Here is a 19,449-nt window from a genome sequence, read left to right as displayed (position 1 = left end):
AGTGCTAGACCTTCCTCCGTCTCATTTGCTAACAGTAATATACTATATGCCACGCCATTAATCTTGTTTATTGCCAATGTTGTCCCAGCTCCCAAGACAATAGACCATCCAATGTTCGCTCCTGGTGTAGTCCAGGGGTCTGCGAGTGTGTCCCCCTTCCAATGCAGTGGCATGTCCCTTCGGGTTTGCCCATTACTAGCTTTTGGGACGAACACTGTACCATGGGGTAGCAGCACCCTTTCCATCCTGGAGGAAGGTGGTGGTACCCTCTCTCTCCACAGGCCCATATTATACCCGCCATCATGGTCTGATTACTGATTAAAGGAACAAGTAATGTTGATTGTACCATTTGCGTAGGTTGCTGAGCAATAATCGTTGTTCAAGTACAATGTCATCATACATTGGGAGATCCCCAAATGGAGTCTCCCCTGATTTGTGCAAATACATGTTTCTCCCCTGCCTTCCACTATATGGAAGGCTGTGGTTGGGAGCGTGTCAGCCTTGGGACTGCAGTTAGCCTTGCGTTCGGGTGCTGGCGCGAGTTTTGCCCTTATTGCTCCCCCTATCAGGGTCAGGGTAGTCGCTGCCCGCAGAAGCAGGCAGCTAGCATTTCTTGCCGGGCTCTATTATTGGTTCGGCAGTCCACCATTGGGCTGTGTGCAAACATATCCAACAAGGGTAGCCAACCTCTAATCTCCGGTGTTGTATTTGGGCCAAGGCACAAGCTCTGTTCCCTTCACATCTAGCGATGGCCCTTCGCACCTCCCAACCTACTGGCGTCGCATTTACACCATTTATCTCATGGAGGGCCAATTCCACTACCGAGTTAGACTCGGTCCTGAGCCCTGACTGACTCCCTCTAGGTTCTGGTGTGACATTAATGCCCTTTGCCCTGCTTGGGGTTATGTCCATGATTTGGTTTGTTTGGTTGCCGTGCCCTGGTGCTACTATCTTCTGTCGGACCTTCTGCCGGGTTGGTGGGGAGGGGAACTGTACCACTATATTCACCTTTCTATAAATGTCGGAGAAGGGGCTATCTATTCCACACCACCAGACACCCTCATCATTCTTCTGAGTCTTGGTTATTATTACCCGTGTCTTGGGACCTCCTTCCTTGATAATAGAATACCTATTTCCCGTGTCAGGTGTCCCTGTAGCCATGGTGACCACTATTAAGTGCCAGTCACTGGGACACACGGATCCCTGCATAAATATTTATCATCCCATTTATAGTCATCCTGGTTACTAAACAGCCATGGGTCGCATTTAAAGGTCCCCTTAGCACCCTCGGTTATGATTACTGTCTGCAGCTGTATCTCAGATGCCCCTGCCCTTGGGAATAGTCCTGCCAGGGCGCTTACTGATAATGTGAGCTGGGGCAGCCCCAAATTTATATGAGGCATCTAGCAACCTTACAATCCCCATGTATATAAGTCCAATCTGGTTATCGGAGTTTCACTGCTTGCACTTATTTGGTTCCGGTGCTGTCCGATGTCTCCTCAGGTCCAGCTACACATTTGCAATGGCTGGCGTGTATCCATGTGGTTCTTTCGGTGATCTTAACAGCTGTCTGTGTTGTAAGGAGCACTTGAAATGGCCCCAGCTGCCTCTTTGCCTTCCAGCTTTTCCTCTTGAAGCCTTTCATCACTATCCAGTCTCCAGGTTCTAGATCGTGCAGCTTCCCTCCTGCTGGTTGGGGTAGTGCTGCCTTCACTTGATTCTGTATTTGAGACAAAAGTCTAGAGTTTTATACAGTAACACAACATCTCATCCTCACTGTGGTCTGTTATTTGTCTTGCTTTAGGTCTTGGGCCAACTCCTGTATTGGGCGGCCTACCAAACAAAATCTCAAACGGGCTAAGATTGGGTCTTCCTCTCCTTTTAGATCTCATATACATTAGCACAATTGGAAATGCCTTTGTCCATGTCACCCCGAGTTCCTCACAGCATTTTGTCAATTTATTTTTTAGGGTAGCATTTTCTCTTTCCACTGTACCATCGCTCGCTGGGTGGTAGGCACAGTGTTGTCTCATATTTATTCCCAAGTAATCACTGATCTGCTGTAAGGCATTATTGACAAATGGTGTCCCATTGTCACTACTAAGCCTTTCAGGGATGCCCCATCTTGGAATTAGTTCAGTTAGCAAAGCCTTGGCTACGACACTGTCATCTGTTTAGACGTGGGGAATGCTTCCACCCATTTGGAAAACATACCAACTATTACCAGGCAATACCTTTTCCCTCAGTTGTGTGTTAGTTCAATAAAATCCAACCATAAATGTTCCAAGGGTCTTTGGGGTTGGGGGTGTGCTGCCTGACTCATCTGTATTCCCTTCCCCACACTAATAGTGGCACAGATAACACATCATTCAAAATATTTCTAGTAGTAGTGAGCCAATCCCGTAGTGTACATCTCCACCTCCCCCATCCCCGGTTTCTGACACATGGTCATTACCGTGTCATAGAATGGCTTAGAATGGGAATAATGATCGCGGTAGACAGGGTTTACGATTGGGGCCACACCACGCCCCTTCCTTCATGCTGCATCCTGCCCTTGTCCACTCATGCTTCTCCTCCGGCGTGGCCTGTGACTGTAACTTCCATATGTCTGTTGTTGGGGCACAAAGTTTTGTCATACACACGTCAAACTGATCACTTGGCGGCTGCTGTCCTTGCTGCTGAGTCTGCCTTCATATTGCCTTGAGAAATGGAATCGTTATTTTTTGTGTGGGCTTCACACTTCCACACAGCGAGTGATTTGGGCAATAGGACCGCTTCCAGGAGGTCAGACATCAGGCCAGGGTGCGTGATGGGCTTTCCAGAGGAGGTCAAGAAGCCCCTGTGTTTCCATAGAGTTCCAAAATCATGTACAACCCCAAATGCATATCTGCTGTCTGTGTAAATATTCACTGTCCTTTCCTTTGCTTTGACTGAGACATGTAATTTGGCTATCAGCTCTGCTACTTGCGCTGACAGATGAGAAGGGAGTGATCCCGCTTTGACTACCCTTTGGGTAACAGTAAAGATACTGCATGTGGGGCCAGTAGGGTTAATACACTATAGCCGACTTTGTCCCTGGACGCTACAACACCCTTTTCAGCTGCAGCCACAGCTCGCAGATATTTCGGCAATCCTGCCACTATGGGGTTTAGTTTTGTCGAAAAATAAGCTACCGGCCTCAATTTTGCCCCATGATCCTGCAACAGCAGAGATGTCATGCAGCCACGCTTCTCATCTACCGTTTGTACAAAAGGCTTGTTTGGATTCGGAATCCCCGGTGTCTGTGTAGTTTGGAGGGCCTTTTTCAATTCAGCAAAGGCACTCTTGGCCTCTGGGGTCCACTGCAACGGACTCTGGCTCAGCAACCCTTTGCCATGGGCTATGTCACTTAGGGATGCCTCAAGGGTTGTGTAATGTGGATAAACATTCTACAGTAGGAGCACATGCCCAAAAAGGACAGCAATTGTTTCTTCGTGTGAGGCTTTGGAATTTGCTGGATTGCTTGAACTCTGTCTTGACCAATGGCCTTCCCTTGTTCAGATATTAAGTGACCTAAGAACTTCACCAGTTGTTGCACAAATTGTAGCTTTGCGAGACTAGCTTTGTGCCCTTCCCTTGCTGGATGGCAGAGCAATGCAAGGGTATCTTTCTCACATTGTTCCTCTGTTGGTGCTGCTATTAAGCAATCATCTACATACAGCAGAAGCGCTGACCCTGGGGTTAAAACAAGAGACTCTAGACTCCTGCGTAGAGCCTCATTATATATGGTGGGGGGACTCACAGTAACCTTGACAAAGTCACGTGAAGGTATACGATTTTCCTTTGAATGAAAAAGTGAACCAGATTGACTCTCTGGGTGTACTGGTTACACTAAAGAAAGCATTTGCTAAATCCACAACAGAGAACCATTTACTGTCTGGTGGAATGTGAGGTTATATAGTTGGGAACATTTGGGGCGTGTGGAACAACAGCGTTATTGACTGCCTGCAGGTCTTAAACAAACCTCCATTCCTCTGGTTCACCCGGAATATTTGCGTTTTTGACTGGAAAAATGGGTGTTCTCGCTAGTGAGTTTTCACCGGGGATTATCACTTCAGCCTTTAGGAGGGATTCAAAGACTGGAGTAATTCCTTCGATAGCCTCGGGTTTTAACGGGCGTTGTGCTCTGCAAGGCCGATACTCAGCCTTGGGGGTTATTTGTATGGGTTCACAGCCTCATATGAGCCCCACGTCATGTTTGCCTTTTGCCCACAGCTCAGTAGGGACCTTTCTCAATCTTGGGTCCGAGATTTCTACTTTAGCAAAATGCCAATATAGTATAAGGCTACCTTCCTAGGCTCTCCAGGGCTAGCCGGGGTTACCTGGACTGCCCTATCTGCCTGAGTTAGCCAATTTAGTTTCTTCCTCTATGTCCACATATCTTCACTGAACCAGATACCCACATCGTCCCTCAAGACCCAATCTTTTTGTTTTTTATGCCTTTCGTACCCATGGTCCCAAATCCTGCCACCCATTGCCGGACGCTTTCGCCAATGACACATGAGAAAAAGAGCCTTCCACGTCAAAAAGATAGGTTCTCCTTGCCATCACAGAGACCTTAGATAAGTTCACACTGACTGCACATCTGTCGTCATTCCAATGAAATTCGCACAATGACAATTGATCTGGTTTAACCCGTCTCCTGAACCAATCCTTCCCATATGATTTGTCAGGGATATTGCGGTGTATGTGTGCTGTGCAGTGCAGCATATCCCCAGCGAGAAAATCGGTGTTAATAGGATGAACATGGTTACTTGCTTCCAGGGCGAGTGAATCGCTCACTGAACTTATCGCTGTCTGGCTTAATCGTCATTCATAGACATACATCAGGGGTCGTGAGTTGTATTTTACAGCCTGCACTGGTAAATCATCTTTTCGTATTACCTGCAAGCCTGTCGGGATACTGAGCAAATCCAACCCCAGTCTCACTGAGATCCTGAGCCATCAGATTTAAAGGACAGAATTCCGATAACAAAACTGAGAATTGGAATGTTTCCCAATTACTGGTTTTGCACAATAGGGATGTGGTAAACCCCACTCTTATCACAACTCCTGATGCACCCATTGAGTCCAGGAACCTTCCACTCATCTTTATTTGCGTTGACTCTCTGAACTGGCTTGATTTTAAGGACTGAATATGTTGCCCCTGTACCTACCAAAAAGGTAACTGGTGTACGTTCCACGTATGACATAGAGGTAGGCATCAACTTATACGCATCAATGTTATAGTGAACGTATGGTCCACGCTCCGCAATCTCAGCACTCACTGTGGAGGTGGGACATGTTTCAGTGCCTGTAAGGTTAGTAGAAGAGATTAGCATAAGCGAGTCTTCATTGCCAAGAATAAAGGAAAGAGGCTTAACTGTCCCTTGTGGGCTGCCCACCTCCATCTTAGCCTTCCCCCGTCAGTCACCCTGCTGTCCAGCCTCCAGGGCTGACTGAGGCTGTCTGTGTGGGCACTGCCTTGCCCGGTGGTCCATTGTTCCACAAACAAAGCACCTGCCAGATCTACCTCTGCCAGCCCCTCTTCCGTGACCTCCACCTCTGCCTCTCCCTTTTCCCACAGCATCTCCCTCCAACGGCTGGGCGACCATTTGCATCATAGCAAGCTGAGCTTATCCTTCTCTTGAGCCAGCAATTTTTCAGCATGTATCGCGTGTTGTTCTATCAAATTGAGCTTTCCCGTGTCCCAGGTAATAAATGTGTCTTTTACCTTTTTTTGCTATTTTGTCCTTCATTCCATTGATGAAGCTGTTGCTCAGGTGTGCCTCATACGGTGTGATTTCTGCCGTCGTTATGTCCTCGGGTGGTGTCAGTCCACTCCAGGCATTATGGATTAGAGTGAGGCGCGGAAGGTACTGGGACACTGTCTCACCTTTGTGTTGTTTACACATTGCAATTTTGGTCATGTCCATTCATACTGGGAATGTCTCTGTCTCTCTGTCTCTCTCTCTCTCTCTCTCTCTCTCTCTGTCTGTCTCTATCTTTTTTTTTGCTAATATGACTTTTATCTCCTGAGGTTCCCTCTCATTGGGCGCATCCGGGCAAGTCCAACTCAGCCAGTGGTGGTTCCAGGGCTAAAACCACCCTTAAACCTGCTCTCTCTTAAACACTCTAGAGACAGCAATCCTTTCTCTTGAGTTTTACTCTAATACCACGCAAGAGTTCACTGGACCCTCCTCCTGATTTATTTATTCTCTTAGAACGAGTCTCGATGTAGGATTACTTAAACCACGACTCTTACCAGGAACCTATTTGATTCGGATCCCGGCGCCAGGATGATCCACAGATTCCCAACCCTCTTGCGAAAGGGGCCAATTTAGCGCTCGAGATGAAGTGAAAGTCCTTCAATGCGCTGGCGCCTACACCTCCTTGGAATCTTCAGAATCTTCCCCAGTTGCGGGGTCCTGGGCGAGCCCCCAAGTTTACTATCATGCAAATTAAATCGACTCGACTATTAGCAAGAGCAAAGAAAAAGTTTATTTTTAACCTCTGCAAAGGGACGTGATACATTGGCAAGACGCCTCATGTAAGGGGTGCCTGATAGCTTTCCCATATTCCCTTTATAATATAATTCACTTTTCCTTATCAACACCTCAAGGCTAGGAGCCTGGAACACTCGAGTTCCTTTCCATATATGGAATTGTTTTTCTCATTACTTGACTGTTGATATAGTAGTTTACTGGCCTTGAAAGTCTACTGTTAGGTCGGTTTAACTTTACATTTTCCTGTCTGTCTGCAATGCTTGCCCTCTGCAAAGTCAGGCCCTTACTTCTTTGTTCCCCTATGCTTTTATAGATTTCACAATAAATGTTAATTTTCCAATACACTTCCCAATGAACAAACATTAAACACAAGCACTTATTTATTTCTAGTTTTGTTTCATTTTATTTGCTTGTTAACCCTGCTATGACTACACTCCACGTCTGGATGGTTGACAGGCTGGTCAATTGTGGGTTGGGTCTCAATGGACTGAATGTTTTATTGTTCCGGAAGGTGTAGCAGGGGGTCAGAGCTTGAGCAGAAATCCAGCAGAGCAGAGAACAGACACACATCTTGCTCTGTGGGAACAGGGAGATCAACAGGGGACAGAGAAATCAGGACCTGAAATCCGAGCTGACACCAGACTACCCTGTGGTCAGTGCTTTGATTAGCAGTGCCAACCCTCTACCTTTACCTAGCTTCCCATTTGACCAAACCCTGTATATTCAGGATCTAATTTCTGCCATCCTGAAGGCGGGTCTCTGTAAGGAGTCTCTGATCATAATTATTCTCTTCAATGTGTGCAGTCAATTCATTCACTTTTGTTACAATGCATCACACTTTCAGACACACCGTTTTTAGTTTCAGTTTTTGTGATCCTTAGAATCCAGTTTTGATCGCTGGTATATTTTCTCTCTTTGTCCCTTTCTTTAGTTCTGATCGTTTTCCACATCACTCACCAGCCTTGATTTGGATTGGCCATGCTAAATTGCCCAGAGTGTCCAGGGATGTGCAGGTTAGGTGGGTTAGCCAATTGGAAATGCAGGGTTATAGTTTCATAGTAAGAGAAGCAGGAGTAGGCCATTTGGCCCGTCCAGCCTGTTCCACCATCGTTAAGATCATGGCTGAGCTTTACATCATCTCAGCTTCTCCTCCCTGCATTATCCCAACTACCCTTTATTCCCCTACCATGCAAAAACCCATCCAACTGTGTCTTGAATATTTGTAATGAAGCTGCCTCTCCTGCTTCCTTGGGCAGAGAATTCCATAGATTCACTACTCTCCTGGAAAAGTAGTTCCTCCTCATCTGTGTTCTAAATCCCATCCTCCAAATCCTTTGGCCTAGTCTAAACCATCAGCAGAAATAACTGGATAGGGTATGGCTTCATCCCCACAGTGCAACGAATTCCCACTTTCCACCAAAATCCCGGATGTACTAATTTAGTTGCTTGCTGTCTCACAAATGAAAGATTTCATTGTAACTTCTTCCGGTCCCAGTAAGGGCAAAGCATCTATGAAAGCTGCTCTGAAAGTCCAGTCTTCACACTATATTTCTGCTTTCACCAAAGATGATTAGAGTCCTCCACCATGGAAACAGACAGTTCGACCCAACTCGTCCATGCCAACCAGATATCTGAAATCAATCGATTCCCATTTGCCAGCATGTGGCCCATGTCCTTTTCAACCCTTCCAATTTATGTACGCACTCAGATGCTTTTTAAATGTTGTAATTGTACCAGCCTCCACCACTTCCCCTGGCAGCTCATTTTATACATGCACCACCCTCTGCGTGAAAACGTTGTCCCTGAGGTCCCTTTTAAATCTTTCTCCTCTCACTTCTAACATATGCCCTCGAGTTTGGACTCCCCTGCCCTGGGGAGAAGACCTTGGGTATTCACCCTATCCATGCCCCTTATAAATGTCGACAAGATTACCCCTCGGCCTCCGATGCTTCAGTGAAAATTTCCCTGGCTTACTCATCCTCTCCAACTCCGGTAACAGTCTTGTAAAGCTTTCCAACCCCTTTCAAAGTTTCACAAGTTCTTTCCTATATCTGGGAGACCAGAACTGAACGCAGTATTCCAAAATAGGCCAAAATAATGTATAGCCACAACATGATGTCCCAACGCCGATATTCAATACTCTGACCAATAAAGGAAAGCATACCAAATGCCGCCTTCACTATCCTATCGACCTGTGACTCCACTTTCAAGGAACTATGAACCTGCACTCCAAGGTGTCTTTATTCTGCAACATCCCCCTTGACTGTGTCAGTCCTGCTTGACCAAAATTCAAGCCTGACATTTCTCTAAATTAAATTGCATCTGCCACTGCTCGGCCAATCCAATCAATTCTAATTTATAGTGAACTCTCTTTCCTCTCTTATTCCCTAGAAGCTAAATATCTCCATCCCACACACTCCCTCAGTTTTCACTTTTCTAAAAGTGGGAGAATAGGGTTGAGAAACGTATTGGCTGCAATTAAATGGTATGAGCAGACCTGATGGGCTGAATGGCCTCATTTCTGCTTCTATGTCCTATGGTCTCTTGCTGTCCAGGACACAGAGAGAGAGAATGGGAGCAGGAGTTGGCCATTTGGTCTTTTGACCCTGCACCAGTATTGAACACATCATAACTGGATATGGATCTACCTACAATCGAGGTGGATAGGCTGGACATTTGCACTGGAGCATATACGGTTGAGAGGTGACCTTATCGAGGTTTATAAAATCATGGGGGGGGGGGGGGATAGATGAGCTGAATGGCAGGTGTCATTTCCTTCGGGTGGTGGTTTCAAGATTACAAAGCAAATTTTGAACGTGAGTGGAGAAAGATTTTAAAAAGTCTTCGGGGGCATCATTTTTTTCATAGAGTGGTTCGTGTGTGGGATGAATGTCCAGAGGAAGTGGTGGATGCAGATACAGTTACAATGTTTTGATTATGTATCGTGAATAGGAAAGGTTTGGAGGGATATGAGCCAAACACAGGCAGCTGGGACTAGTTTGGTTTGAGAACACAATCCGCATGGACTAGTTGGTCTGAAGGGTCTGTTTCTGTGCTGTCTGACTCTGTCACTGTTCTGTACTGGTCTTAAAACCATTTTATTGCCTTCCCCCATAAACATCCACTTCTGTGTTGTTCCAAAATCAGATGAACTCAGCCTTGAATATATTCAAGGACCCCCTAACTGCAGGGAGATATCCCCAATTCTGAACTCAATTCCTCTTGCTGATTGCTTGCTGCATCTGTCTGATGAGTGGCATTGACTGGTGTAGGAGGGCGCTGAGGCCACTTTGTACACCCACACGCCATTCCTGATGAAGGGCCTGTGCCCGAAATGTCGAGTCTCCTCCTTGGATGCTGCTTGACCTGCTGTGCTTTTCCTGCACCACACTTTCTGACTCTGATCTCTAGCATCTGCAGTTCTCACTTCCTCCACATCCAAATACATCTCCATTTAAACAAAAGCTATGACTTCACATTGTGGTACTGCATTTGCCATGTTTTTGCCAACTGTGGTCTTCTCTACATTGGGAAGACCAAGCGTAAACTTGGGGAATGGTTCGCCAGGCATTGCAGCCGGGTCTGCAGAGGCCGTACGGACCACCCGTTTTCATTTCCGTTCCCACTCCCTTTCTGACATGACCATCTTTGGCCTCCTCCATTGCCACGACAAACTAAGCCGCAAATTGGAGGAACAACACCTCACCTTCCTCCTGAACAGTCCACAGCCCAGAGGACTCAACATTGCGTTCTCCAATTCAAATAACCTCCCTTCCCATCCCCAACTCCCTTCCCAGTCCTTCCCCCTCCCTTCCGCTCCTCCCTGCCACCAACCCTCGTGATGAAAGGCTTATGCCCGAAATGTTGATTCTCCTGCTGCTTGCATGCTGCCTGACCTGTGCTTTTCCAGCACTACACTCTCGACACTGAGTTAGGATACCTGGTCGGCATGGACGGGTTGGACCAAAGGATCTGTTTCCGAGCTGTACAACTCTATGGCTCTAAATAATAAAAAGTATACTTTGACAAATAACAAACTATATCCATGTTAACAAGGGTTGGTGCATCACATGCTTTACTAACCATTCTGAACAGGTCCTGCCCCTTCAGTGACTGGGTAACATATACATGCTGGTGCATAATCTCCTTCACTAGTATTTACACACTACCCTAGGCAATTGCACAAGTAACAGCAAAGGGTAAACAGCACAGGAATTAAAAAAACAGTGAGGGTAAAAAGCACAAGCCCCAGTAAAAACAGATGGAAAGTCACTGTAACATGTCACTATGACAGATTCTGGATAAGTGGTGATGAAAGAGCACAGCAGTTCAGGCAGCATCCGAGGAGCAGTAAAATAGACGTATGTGTGCATGTGGGTCTTTGTCTGTCTGGGTTGGGGGTTGAGAGTGTGAGAAAGTGTGTGTGTGTGTGTGTGTGTGTGTGTGTGTAGTGAGTGCAGAGTGTCTTAAGTCTGTGAGGGGGTGAATGTGGGAGTGTGTGTGTCTGTAAGGGTGTGTGTGTGTGTCTGTCTGTGTGTGTGTGTAGGAGTATCTGTGTGTGTGCGTATAGTGCAATGGTGGTCATCTGTAATGTGACATGAACCCAAGATCCCGGTTGAGGCCCTCCCTATGGGTACCGAACTTAGCTATCAGCCTCTGCTCGAACACTTTTCTCTGCTGCCTGTCCTGAGAATGCTAACCCGAGAATGCAACTTTTTTTAAAAAAAAAGGTTTTGTGATTTACACATGAAAGAAGTGAAACTATCACTGTATTCTAACAGATAAAAGGCTTAACAGACAATCAATTTTGCAATGTATAATTTCAGTTACATCACACTGTAAATTGTTGCTATACATTCTGTGTTAGGATTGAGCCCTCCACTACCACCTGATGAAGGAGCGTCACTCCGAAAGCTAGTGTGCTTCCAATTAAACCTGTTGGACTATAACCTGGTGTTGTGTGATTTTTAACTTTGTCCACCCCAGTCCAACACCGGCATCTCTAAATCATGACTGTTATCAAACAGGCACAGAAATATACAGCACAGAAATAGACTTTTCTTTTTCTCTCATGCACATACAGACTTTTAAGTCCATGGGGGTGAATTTGAACTTGGAGAATGATAAATGCATATACATTCTATTTTGCTCAAAAAATGCACAATCTGCAGGCAGTCAATCCATGTAATAGTTTGTAAATTCTGCTTTGGAAATAGAACTAGTCTGACTCAAGATTGGGAAACAGACAGACTCTGACCTCGCACCTTTAATGCATTGTCTGAGCTGAGATGTCACATTTTGCTATAGATTAGATTAGATTACTTTAGATTAGATTAGATTACTTACAGTGTGGAAACAGGCCCTTCGGCCCAACAAGTCCACACCGACCCGCCGAAGCGTAACCCACCCATACCCCTACATTTACCCCTTTACCTAACACTACGGGCAATTTAGCATGGCCAATTCACCTGACAAAATCAAGTTATCTTGAGAAAGTGACCTACAAGAACTTCTGGGATTTACATGGTAATAATAACTGGAAACCATTCTAAAAGATGAAAGACTTAATAATCCAGTTTTGTTCAATACATCATTTCAGTGGCAGGACACTATAATGTTTTCCTATGAATTCTGTGTCTCAGATTAGATTACTTCGTATGGAAACAGGCCCTTCAGCCCAACAAGTCCACACCGACCCTCCGAAGAGCAACCCACCCAGACCCATTCCCCTACATTTACCCCTTCACCTAACACTACAGGCAATTTAGCATGGCCAATTCACATAACCTGCACATCTTTGGACTGTGGGAGGAAACCGAAGCACCCAGAGGGTGCCCACACAGACACGGGGAGAATGCAAACTCCACACAGACAGTTGCCCGAGGCAGGGATTGAACCCGGGTCTCTGGCACTGTGAGGCAGCAGTGCTAACCACCGTGCCACCCTTATGATCTTATTCATCCACAGTCCCCTGATGAAGGATCAGCGCTCTGAAAGCGAGTGCTTCCAAATAAACCTGTTGAACTATAACCCGATGTTGTGTGATTTTTAACTTTGTCCAGGTTAAGATGGATTGACCGTGCTAAATTACATAATGCCCAGGGACATGCAGGTTAGGCACATTAATTAGGGGGTAAATGCTGAGCAATAGGGGTAAGGGAATGGGTGTGGCTGGGTTACCCTTCGGAGGGACAGTGTGGAATATTTGGGCCGAGTGGCCTGCTTCCACACTGTGGGGATTCTCTAAAGAAAAGAGAACTTTTGTTTTGCTTCCCAAAATCAGACCTGCTCACTCTCAGCAGTATCCCAATGTTGTGAAAGATATTAACTTTCTGGTGGAGTTATCCAAAATTCTCCCCGTGTCAGTCTTAATGTTTTTGCTTTTCTGCCCCTGTGAGATCCTGAATCAGCACCTTCAGGAGAATTAGTTAGAACGGAGTGAGAACAGAGGGGGAGAGAGAGTGGGATGGTGCTTTCAATTTTGTGGAATAATAAAAGAAAAGAATGTTCCACAGAAAGTAGAATTGCTTGTTCAGAATTCCCACGCTGGACTGACAGTGAGACATTTGTAATCTCTTTTTTTACAGAGTATTTGAAGATCTGAAGACGAAAGTTTCAAAATTAATAGATGAAGGACTTCTACCCAAAACGTTGACTCTCCTGCTCCTCGGATGCTGCCTGATCTGCCGTGCTTTACCAGCGCTGCACTTTTTGACTCTGACTCTCCAGCGTCTGCAGTCCTCACTTTGACGTCAATGTCTGACAGTCACTCAATCCATTGGGACCACAATTGTTTTCAACTATGATTCTGTGAGAAGGAGCAAAGCTTTGTGGTTCCTGTTTGAGTACGTTTTCAGCATCCGTGGGACTGGCTGAGAGACCCTACCATTGCGGTACACGGAGAGTGGAGTCTGAAACAGTTGTACAGCCCAGAAAGAGGAATTCACGCCGGGGAGGGGCTGTACACACATTTATGTGCGGCTGAAGCTTTGGCCATGGAGAAACCCGAGGAATCCCGTCCCGTGGAGAAACTGTGGAAGTGTGACGACTGTGGGAAAGGCTTCTGTGTCCCGTCTGCTCTGGAGACTCATCGGCGCAGTCACACCGGGGAGAGGCCCTTCAGCTGCCCCGAGTGTGGGAAGGCCTTTATCAGTTCCTCCGACTTGCTGACCCACCAGCGGGTCCACACAGGGGAGAGGCCTTTCAGCTGCCCTGAGTGTGGGAAGGCCTTTACCCAGGCCTCCACCCTGCTGACCCACCAGCGTGTCCACACAGGGGAGAGGCCCTTCAGCTGCCCAAAGTGCGAGAAGGCCTTCAGCCATTCTTCTGCTCTGCTAACCCACTGGCGGATCCACACGGGGGAGAGGCCGTTCTTCTGTCCCAAGTGTGGGAAGGCCTTCATCAATTCCTCCAACCTGCTGACCCACCAGCGGGTCCACACAGGGGAGAGGCCCTTCAGCTGCCCTGAGTGCGGGAAAGCCTTTACCAAGGCCTCCAACCTGCTGACCCACCAGCAGATCCACACGGGGGTGATGCCCTTCAGTTGCCCCAAGTGTGGAAAGGCCTTTACCCAGGCCTCCACCCTGCTGACCCACCAGCAGGTCCACACAGGGGAGAGGCCCTTCAGCTGCCCTGAGTGCGGGAAGGCCTTTACCAAGGCTTCCAACCTGCTGACCCACCGGCGGGTCCACACGGGGGAGCGGCCCTTCAGCTGCCCCCAGTGCGGGAAGGCCTTCAGCCATTCCTCTGCTCTGCTGACCCACCAGCGGATCCACACGAGGGACAGGCCCTTCAGCTGCCCCCAGTGCGGGAAGGCCTTCACCCAGGCCTCCAACTTGCTAACCCACCGGCGGATCCACACACAGGGGAGAGGCCCTTCAGCTGCCCTGAGTGAAGGAAGGCCTTCAACGATTCCTCTGCCTTGCTTAGGCATCAGCGGGTCCACAAGGGGGACAGGCCCTTCAGCTGTCCCGGGTGTGGGAAGGCCTTCACCCGCTTCTCTCACCTGTGAGTTCACATGCCATTGCAGGGGGATTGAAGGACTAACGGCCATCATTACCGACTGAACTATCAACCCAATTCCAGGGATCCCGGTTCGATTCCCACCACGACAGATGGTGGAATTGGAATTTGGTCCGAAATCTGGAGGTTGGAATTTAACGATTAAACCATTGATGGTGGGCTGGGGGTGGAAGAAAACCCCCATCTGGTTCACTCAGTTCCTTTTTAGGGAAGTAAACTGTCATTGTGGGAGAGGATTCACTCAGTCGTCCCAGCTGCATCCTTTACCCAGTCTGGCCTACACGTAACTCCAGACCCACAGCAGTCTGGTTGACTCTACACCTGCCCGTCCAACTTACTTGGAGACAAGGTATGGGTTGAAATTGCTGAGTGAGGCAATACTTCCTCCGGGTTAAGGCTGTACCAAGGATCCAATTACAAAGGGACAACTTGGTGGTGACCAATAATGAAGAAAGTGAGGGGTTGGAGGGGGTGTGTGCACTTTGACCTTGAGCTGTTGTTTAAAAATTGCTACTTTTTCTACGCCTTTCTGCTGGGAGCTTCTGAAGCTGTAACAAAGTTGGGTCGCAAAAAAGATTACCTGAACTTCCCACCGAGCTCAGACTCTCATTGAGAGCTTTGAACTGCGACAGGTTTTTGTTTTAAAACTGCTCATTTCTTACAAGTCAAAGTGAGAACTGCAGATGCTGGAGATTAGAGTGGTGCTGGCAAAGCACAGCAGGTCAGGCAGCATCCAAGGAACAGGAAAATCGACATATCGGGCAACGTTGATGTTCCTGCTCCTCGGTTGCTGCCTGACCTGTTGTGCTAATTTCTTATAACCTCCTGTACTATGTTTCCAATGTTGTGTACCGGTTGCAGCAGTGAATGAGTAGCCAGTATTGTTAGAAATTGTAAATTTTTCAGGAGTGCAGGTACTACATCACGTCATCGGCATTGTACAGTTTCCTGGCAGCGCTGGGAGGTGTGGGCTGTGTCCACTAGGGTGGATAAAGTTAAAAATCACCCAACACCAGGTTAAAGTCCAACAGGTTTATTTGGAAGCACTAGGTTTCAGAACGCTGCTCCTTCATCAGGTAGCTGTGGAGCAGGATCATAAGACACAGAATTTAGAACAAAAGCTCACAGTGTCATACAACTGAAAGGATATATTGTACAAACCTAGATTGTGGATTAGTCTTTCATCTTTTACCATGGGTTGCAGGTTTCAGTTCGTTAATATGTAAACCCCTGAACTATTTTTAATTCACCTTCTCGAGATGGTTTAAGGTTTTATAAAATTAGGTGACATCTCAGCTCAGATACTGCAAAAAAGGTGTGAGGTTTGAGTCTATATCCCAATCTTGAATCAGACTGGTTCTATTAACCAAAGTAGGAATTTATAAAATATTACATGGATTGACTGCCTGCAGTTTGTGTGCTTTTTGAGCAAAATTGAATATATCTGCAAATATAATTCTCCAAATGCAAAGTCACTCCAGAGACTTGTGTGTGCATGCGTGTTTATGCATGCATGCTAATGAAGTGTGTGATGGATGGAGTATAAGCCTGTGAGACGGTGTGAGTATTGGGTGTGTCTGAGAGAGTAACAGATGAAGGTAAGGAGTTGCATTTTACTAAAACAAGGACGGACAGGACTTGTACAGTTAATGGCAGGGCCCTGCTTCGTCTTGTAGAACAGAGACATGGGGTGGGGTGGGGGAGTTCGGTACATAAAGTTAAAATTCACACATCATCAGGTTGGCAGCACGAGCTTCTTCATTGGGTGTTTGTGGAGCAGGATCAGAAGACACAACCACCTGATGAAGGAGCAGCGCTCCAAAAGCTGCGCTTGCAAATGAACCTGTTGGGAGTATCACCTGGTGTTGTGTGAATTTTAACTTTGTACACCTCAGTCCAACACCAGCATCTCCAAATCAGGTACATAATTCTTTGAAAGTTGCATCATTGGTAGACAGGGTGGTGCAAGAGGCGTTTAGCACACTTGCTTTCATTGTTAAAGCCGTTCAGTGTAAGAATTGGGACATCATGTTGAGGTTGTACAGGATTTTTGCAATATTGGTGAAGCCATATTCAATTTTGCTCAAAAAGCACACAAACTGCAGGCAGTCAATCCATGTAATATTTTATAAATTCCTACTTTGGTTAATAGAACCAGTCTGATTCAAGATTGGGATATGTGGCTAAGATTGGGAGTACAGTTCTGGTCGCCTTATTGACGACCACAGGTTGATGGGTGACCTTATTTCGAATTATAAAATCATGAGGCGTATTGGAAAGGTAAATATCACCTGGGAAAAAAATTGTGACTCTCCCCTATTTTTACTTCACATGGCATTTGGACACTTAAATTCTGTCAGCATCGCCAGAGTGCATACTGCCGGTGTCAGGAAGAAAATGCGCATGCTCCTGGCTGCACGGAAGGCACGCATCACGACTTTCTTTTGGTGGGTCATGATTCGGAGATGCCAGTGTTGGACTGGGATGTACAAAGTTAAAAATCACACAACACCAGGTTATAGTCCAACAGGTTTAATTGGAAGCACATTAGCTTTTGAGGCTGTTGCCACGATGCCATCCTTGTGGGGGATGCTGGTGTAGAGTGCGGAACCGTCCATTGTAACGAGGAATGTTCCCTGTTCGACTGGTCCATGGGTGCTGAGTTTCTGTAAGAAATCTGTAGTGTCGCGACAGAAGCTGGAGATCCCCTGTACTATACGTTTCAAGATGCCTTCCACATAGCCAGAGAGATTCTCACATCGGGTCCCATTGCCCGACACGATGGGACGTCCCGGTGTGTTGGCTTTGTGTACCTTTGGAAGGCAGTAGAAGTCACCTACACGAGAAGGACGTGGGATGAGGGCGCGTAGAGAACTCTGAAGGACTGAATCCAAAGTTCTGATCAGTGTGTTTAATTCATGGGTTTGTTCTTTGGCCGGATCAGCTGGTAGTTGCCTGTTCCTGGTTGTTCAGTTGTCGGTACACTTCCTTGCAGTAATCTGTTCTATTCTGAATGACAATGGCTCCTTCTTTATCTGCTGGTTTGAAGACAATGTTGTGATTAGTTTTGAGAGCCTGGATGGCATTGCGTTGTGAACGGGTGATGTTTTGCTCTACCTTGAGGGTACGGCTGATGAATCTGGCATTTAGATATTTCCTGACAGATTGAGCATACATGTCAAGCCCAGGGCAGCGGCCCTCCGGTGGGGTCCATGTTGACACCTTCTTTGGTCGCTCCTCTACAGATCCCTGTGATGACTGTTCTAGTTCATCAGTGGGCTCCGTGGGATCACTGCCGGCACCTTGAAAGGATTCCCGGAGTCTCATTCGTCTGATGAACTCCTCTGTGTCTGCTGCCAGAACCAACGGGTCCATTTTGGTGGTGGGGCAGAAGTTGAGACCCCTACTCAGGACTTCAATCTCTTCCGGTCGAAGGGTGTGGTCCAATAAGTTGACAATAGACTTCCCCACAGTGATAATGTTGTCCACTGTGGTTCCAGGGCGGGCTTTGCTATTACTGGTGAGAATGCCAAGCTTCTCCAGTTTTTTGTTCTTGGCGTGCATGTACGTGGTGTAGTTTTGTCGCCTTGTCTGTTTGGCAATGTCACGTAATTGTACTGGTATATCCTGTGTGCAGGCTGTGAGTGTGGACTCCATCTGAATTTCAAGGTTGTGGCGCCTGCTGTAGAGTTGGTGCACGAGATGATTGAGAAGTTTACGAGAGGTGCAGTGGCAAAGTCTCTCTGCGTAGTCTGTGTTGTAGGTCGACCTAACTGGGTTCGTGATTCGTAATCCTTTCGGGATCTTGCCTGCGTTCCTGTAGAAACTTGATGTCTGTGTCGATATGTGCAATCTTCTTGGAGATCCTCTCCACTTTAAGCCGGCGGTTAGTGGGGTCGATAGTGGTCATGATTACTACTTGATTTTACGCGCGCACGCACACACGCACACAGACAGACAAAGACCCACATGCACACATATATTTTGTGGGGTGAATTTGTACTTGCAGAGTTACATTGCACTTTGCTCAAAAACTGCATACATTCATGTAGAACTCTAAGCTCAAAACTGCATGAATTTATGTAAAACTCTGTTATCTCACTTTTTGGATTAGAATCAATCTAAACATCAGGTCATAGACAGAGAACACAGAGGGCTAACACCTTCAACATATTGTCTAGCTAGCACCATCGTTAATAGCTAACCCGAGAATGCAACTTTATAAAAAAAGGGTTTTGTGATTTACACATGAAAGAAGTGAAACGATCACTGTATTCTACAGATGAAAGGCTTAACAAACAATCAATTTTTCAATGTTTAATTTCAGTTACATCATACTGTAAAGTTTTGCTATAAATTCTGTGTTACGATCGAGCCCTCCACTATCACCTGATGAAGGAGCGTCACTCCGAAAGCTAGTGTGCTTCCAATTAAACCTCATGGACTATAACCTGGTGTTGTATGATTTTTAACTCCGAGTTCTTGGAGGACTCCTCCAACCACACCCCCTAAACGGGTGATGACATCAAAGTTTTTATAATAGCCAACAATATCAGATATACACCATATGAAGCAACATATGTCTACCTTTGAAATCAATGTGTCAATCCCTTAAATACTGCTCAGTTCCATGAGAAACTACCCTTATAATTCTGAACATGAGGAAAGAAGTAAACCTTTTCCAGGATTCAAACTCTATACGTGACAAACTGAGGGAATACACAAGGAAAATACCTTTGAGGTGGGACAGAGAGCATCTGAGCACCTTTGGAGAGCCTGCTCCCTCCATGGAATCACTCCAGTTGCTACATGTGAACAGTCTCCACCCCCTCCACACACCCCCAGGCCTCTCTCTCTCTCCCCCCCTCCCAGGTTGAGGAATGGAAAGGGGGAGACATTGCTT

At 46.6% G+C, this 19,449-nt stretch overlaps 1 protein-coding gene and 1 long non-coding RNA gene across 2 annotated transcripts in view; both read left to right on the top strand.

Moving 5' to 3' along the window:
- Positions 1–13,449, top strand: part of LOC148143019 (uncharacterized) — a 29,843-nt gene extending 16,394 nt beyond the window's left edge. Inside the window, exon 3 of the long non-coding RNA XR_015751094.1 lies at positions 13,112–13,449. This is a non-coding gene — a long non-coding RNA (uncharacterized LOC148143019). The remainder of the gene's footprint in view (positions 1–13,111) is intronic.
- Positions 13,450–13,519: 70 nt separating this feature from the next.
- The window catches only part of LOC148143016 (uncharacterized), a 37,196-nt gene continuing 31,266 nt past the window's right edge, over positions 13,520–19,449 (top strand). Inside the window, exon 1 of the mRNA XM_087975773.1 lies at positions 13,520–14,414. Coding sequence (XP_087831899.1) covers positions 13,520–14,414 — 895 coding nt within the window. The remainder of the gene's footprint in view (positions 14,415–19,449) is intronic.

This window comes from Chiloscyllium plagiosum, unplaced genomic scaffold, assembly GCF_037043375.1.
Source record: "Chiloscyllium plagiosum isolate Xiang-an unplaced genomic scaffold, Cpla_swu_hap1 HiC_scaffold_27, whole genome shotgun sequence".
NCBI classification, from domain to species: Eukaryota; Metazoa; Chordata; class Chondrichthyes; order Orectolobiformes; family Hemiscylliidae; genus Chiloscyllium; species Chiloscyllium plagiosum.
Note: the sequence above shows the minus strand (reverse complement) of the source record. Positions and strands in the feature narration are given on the sequence as shown.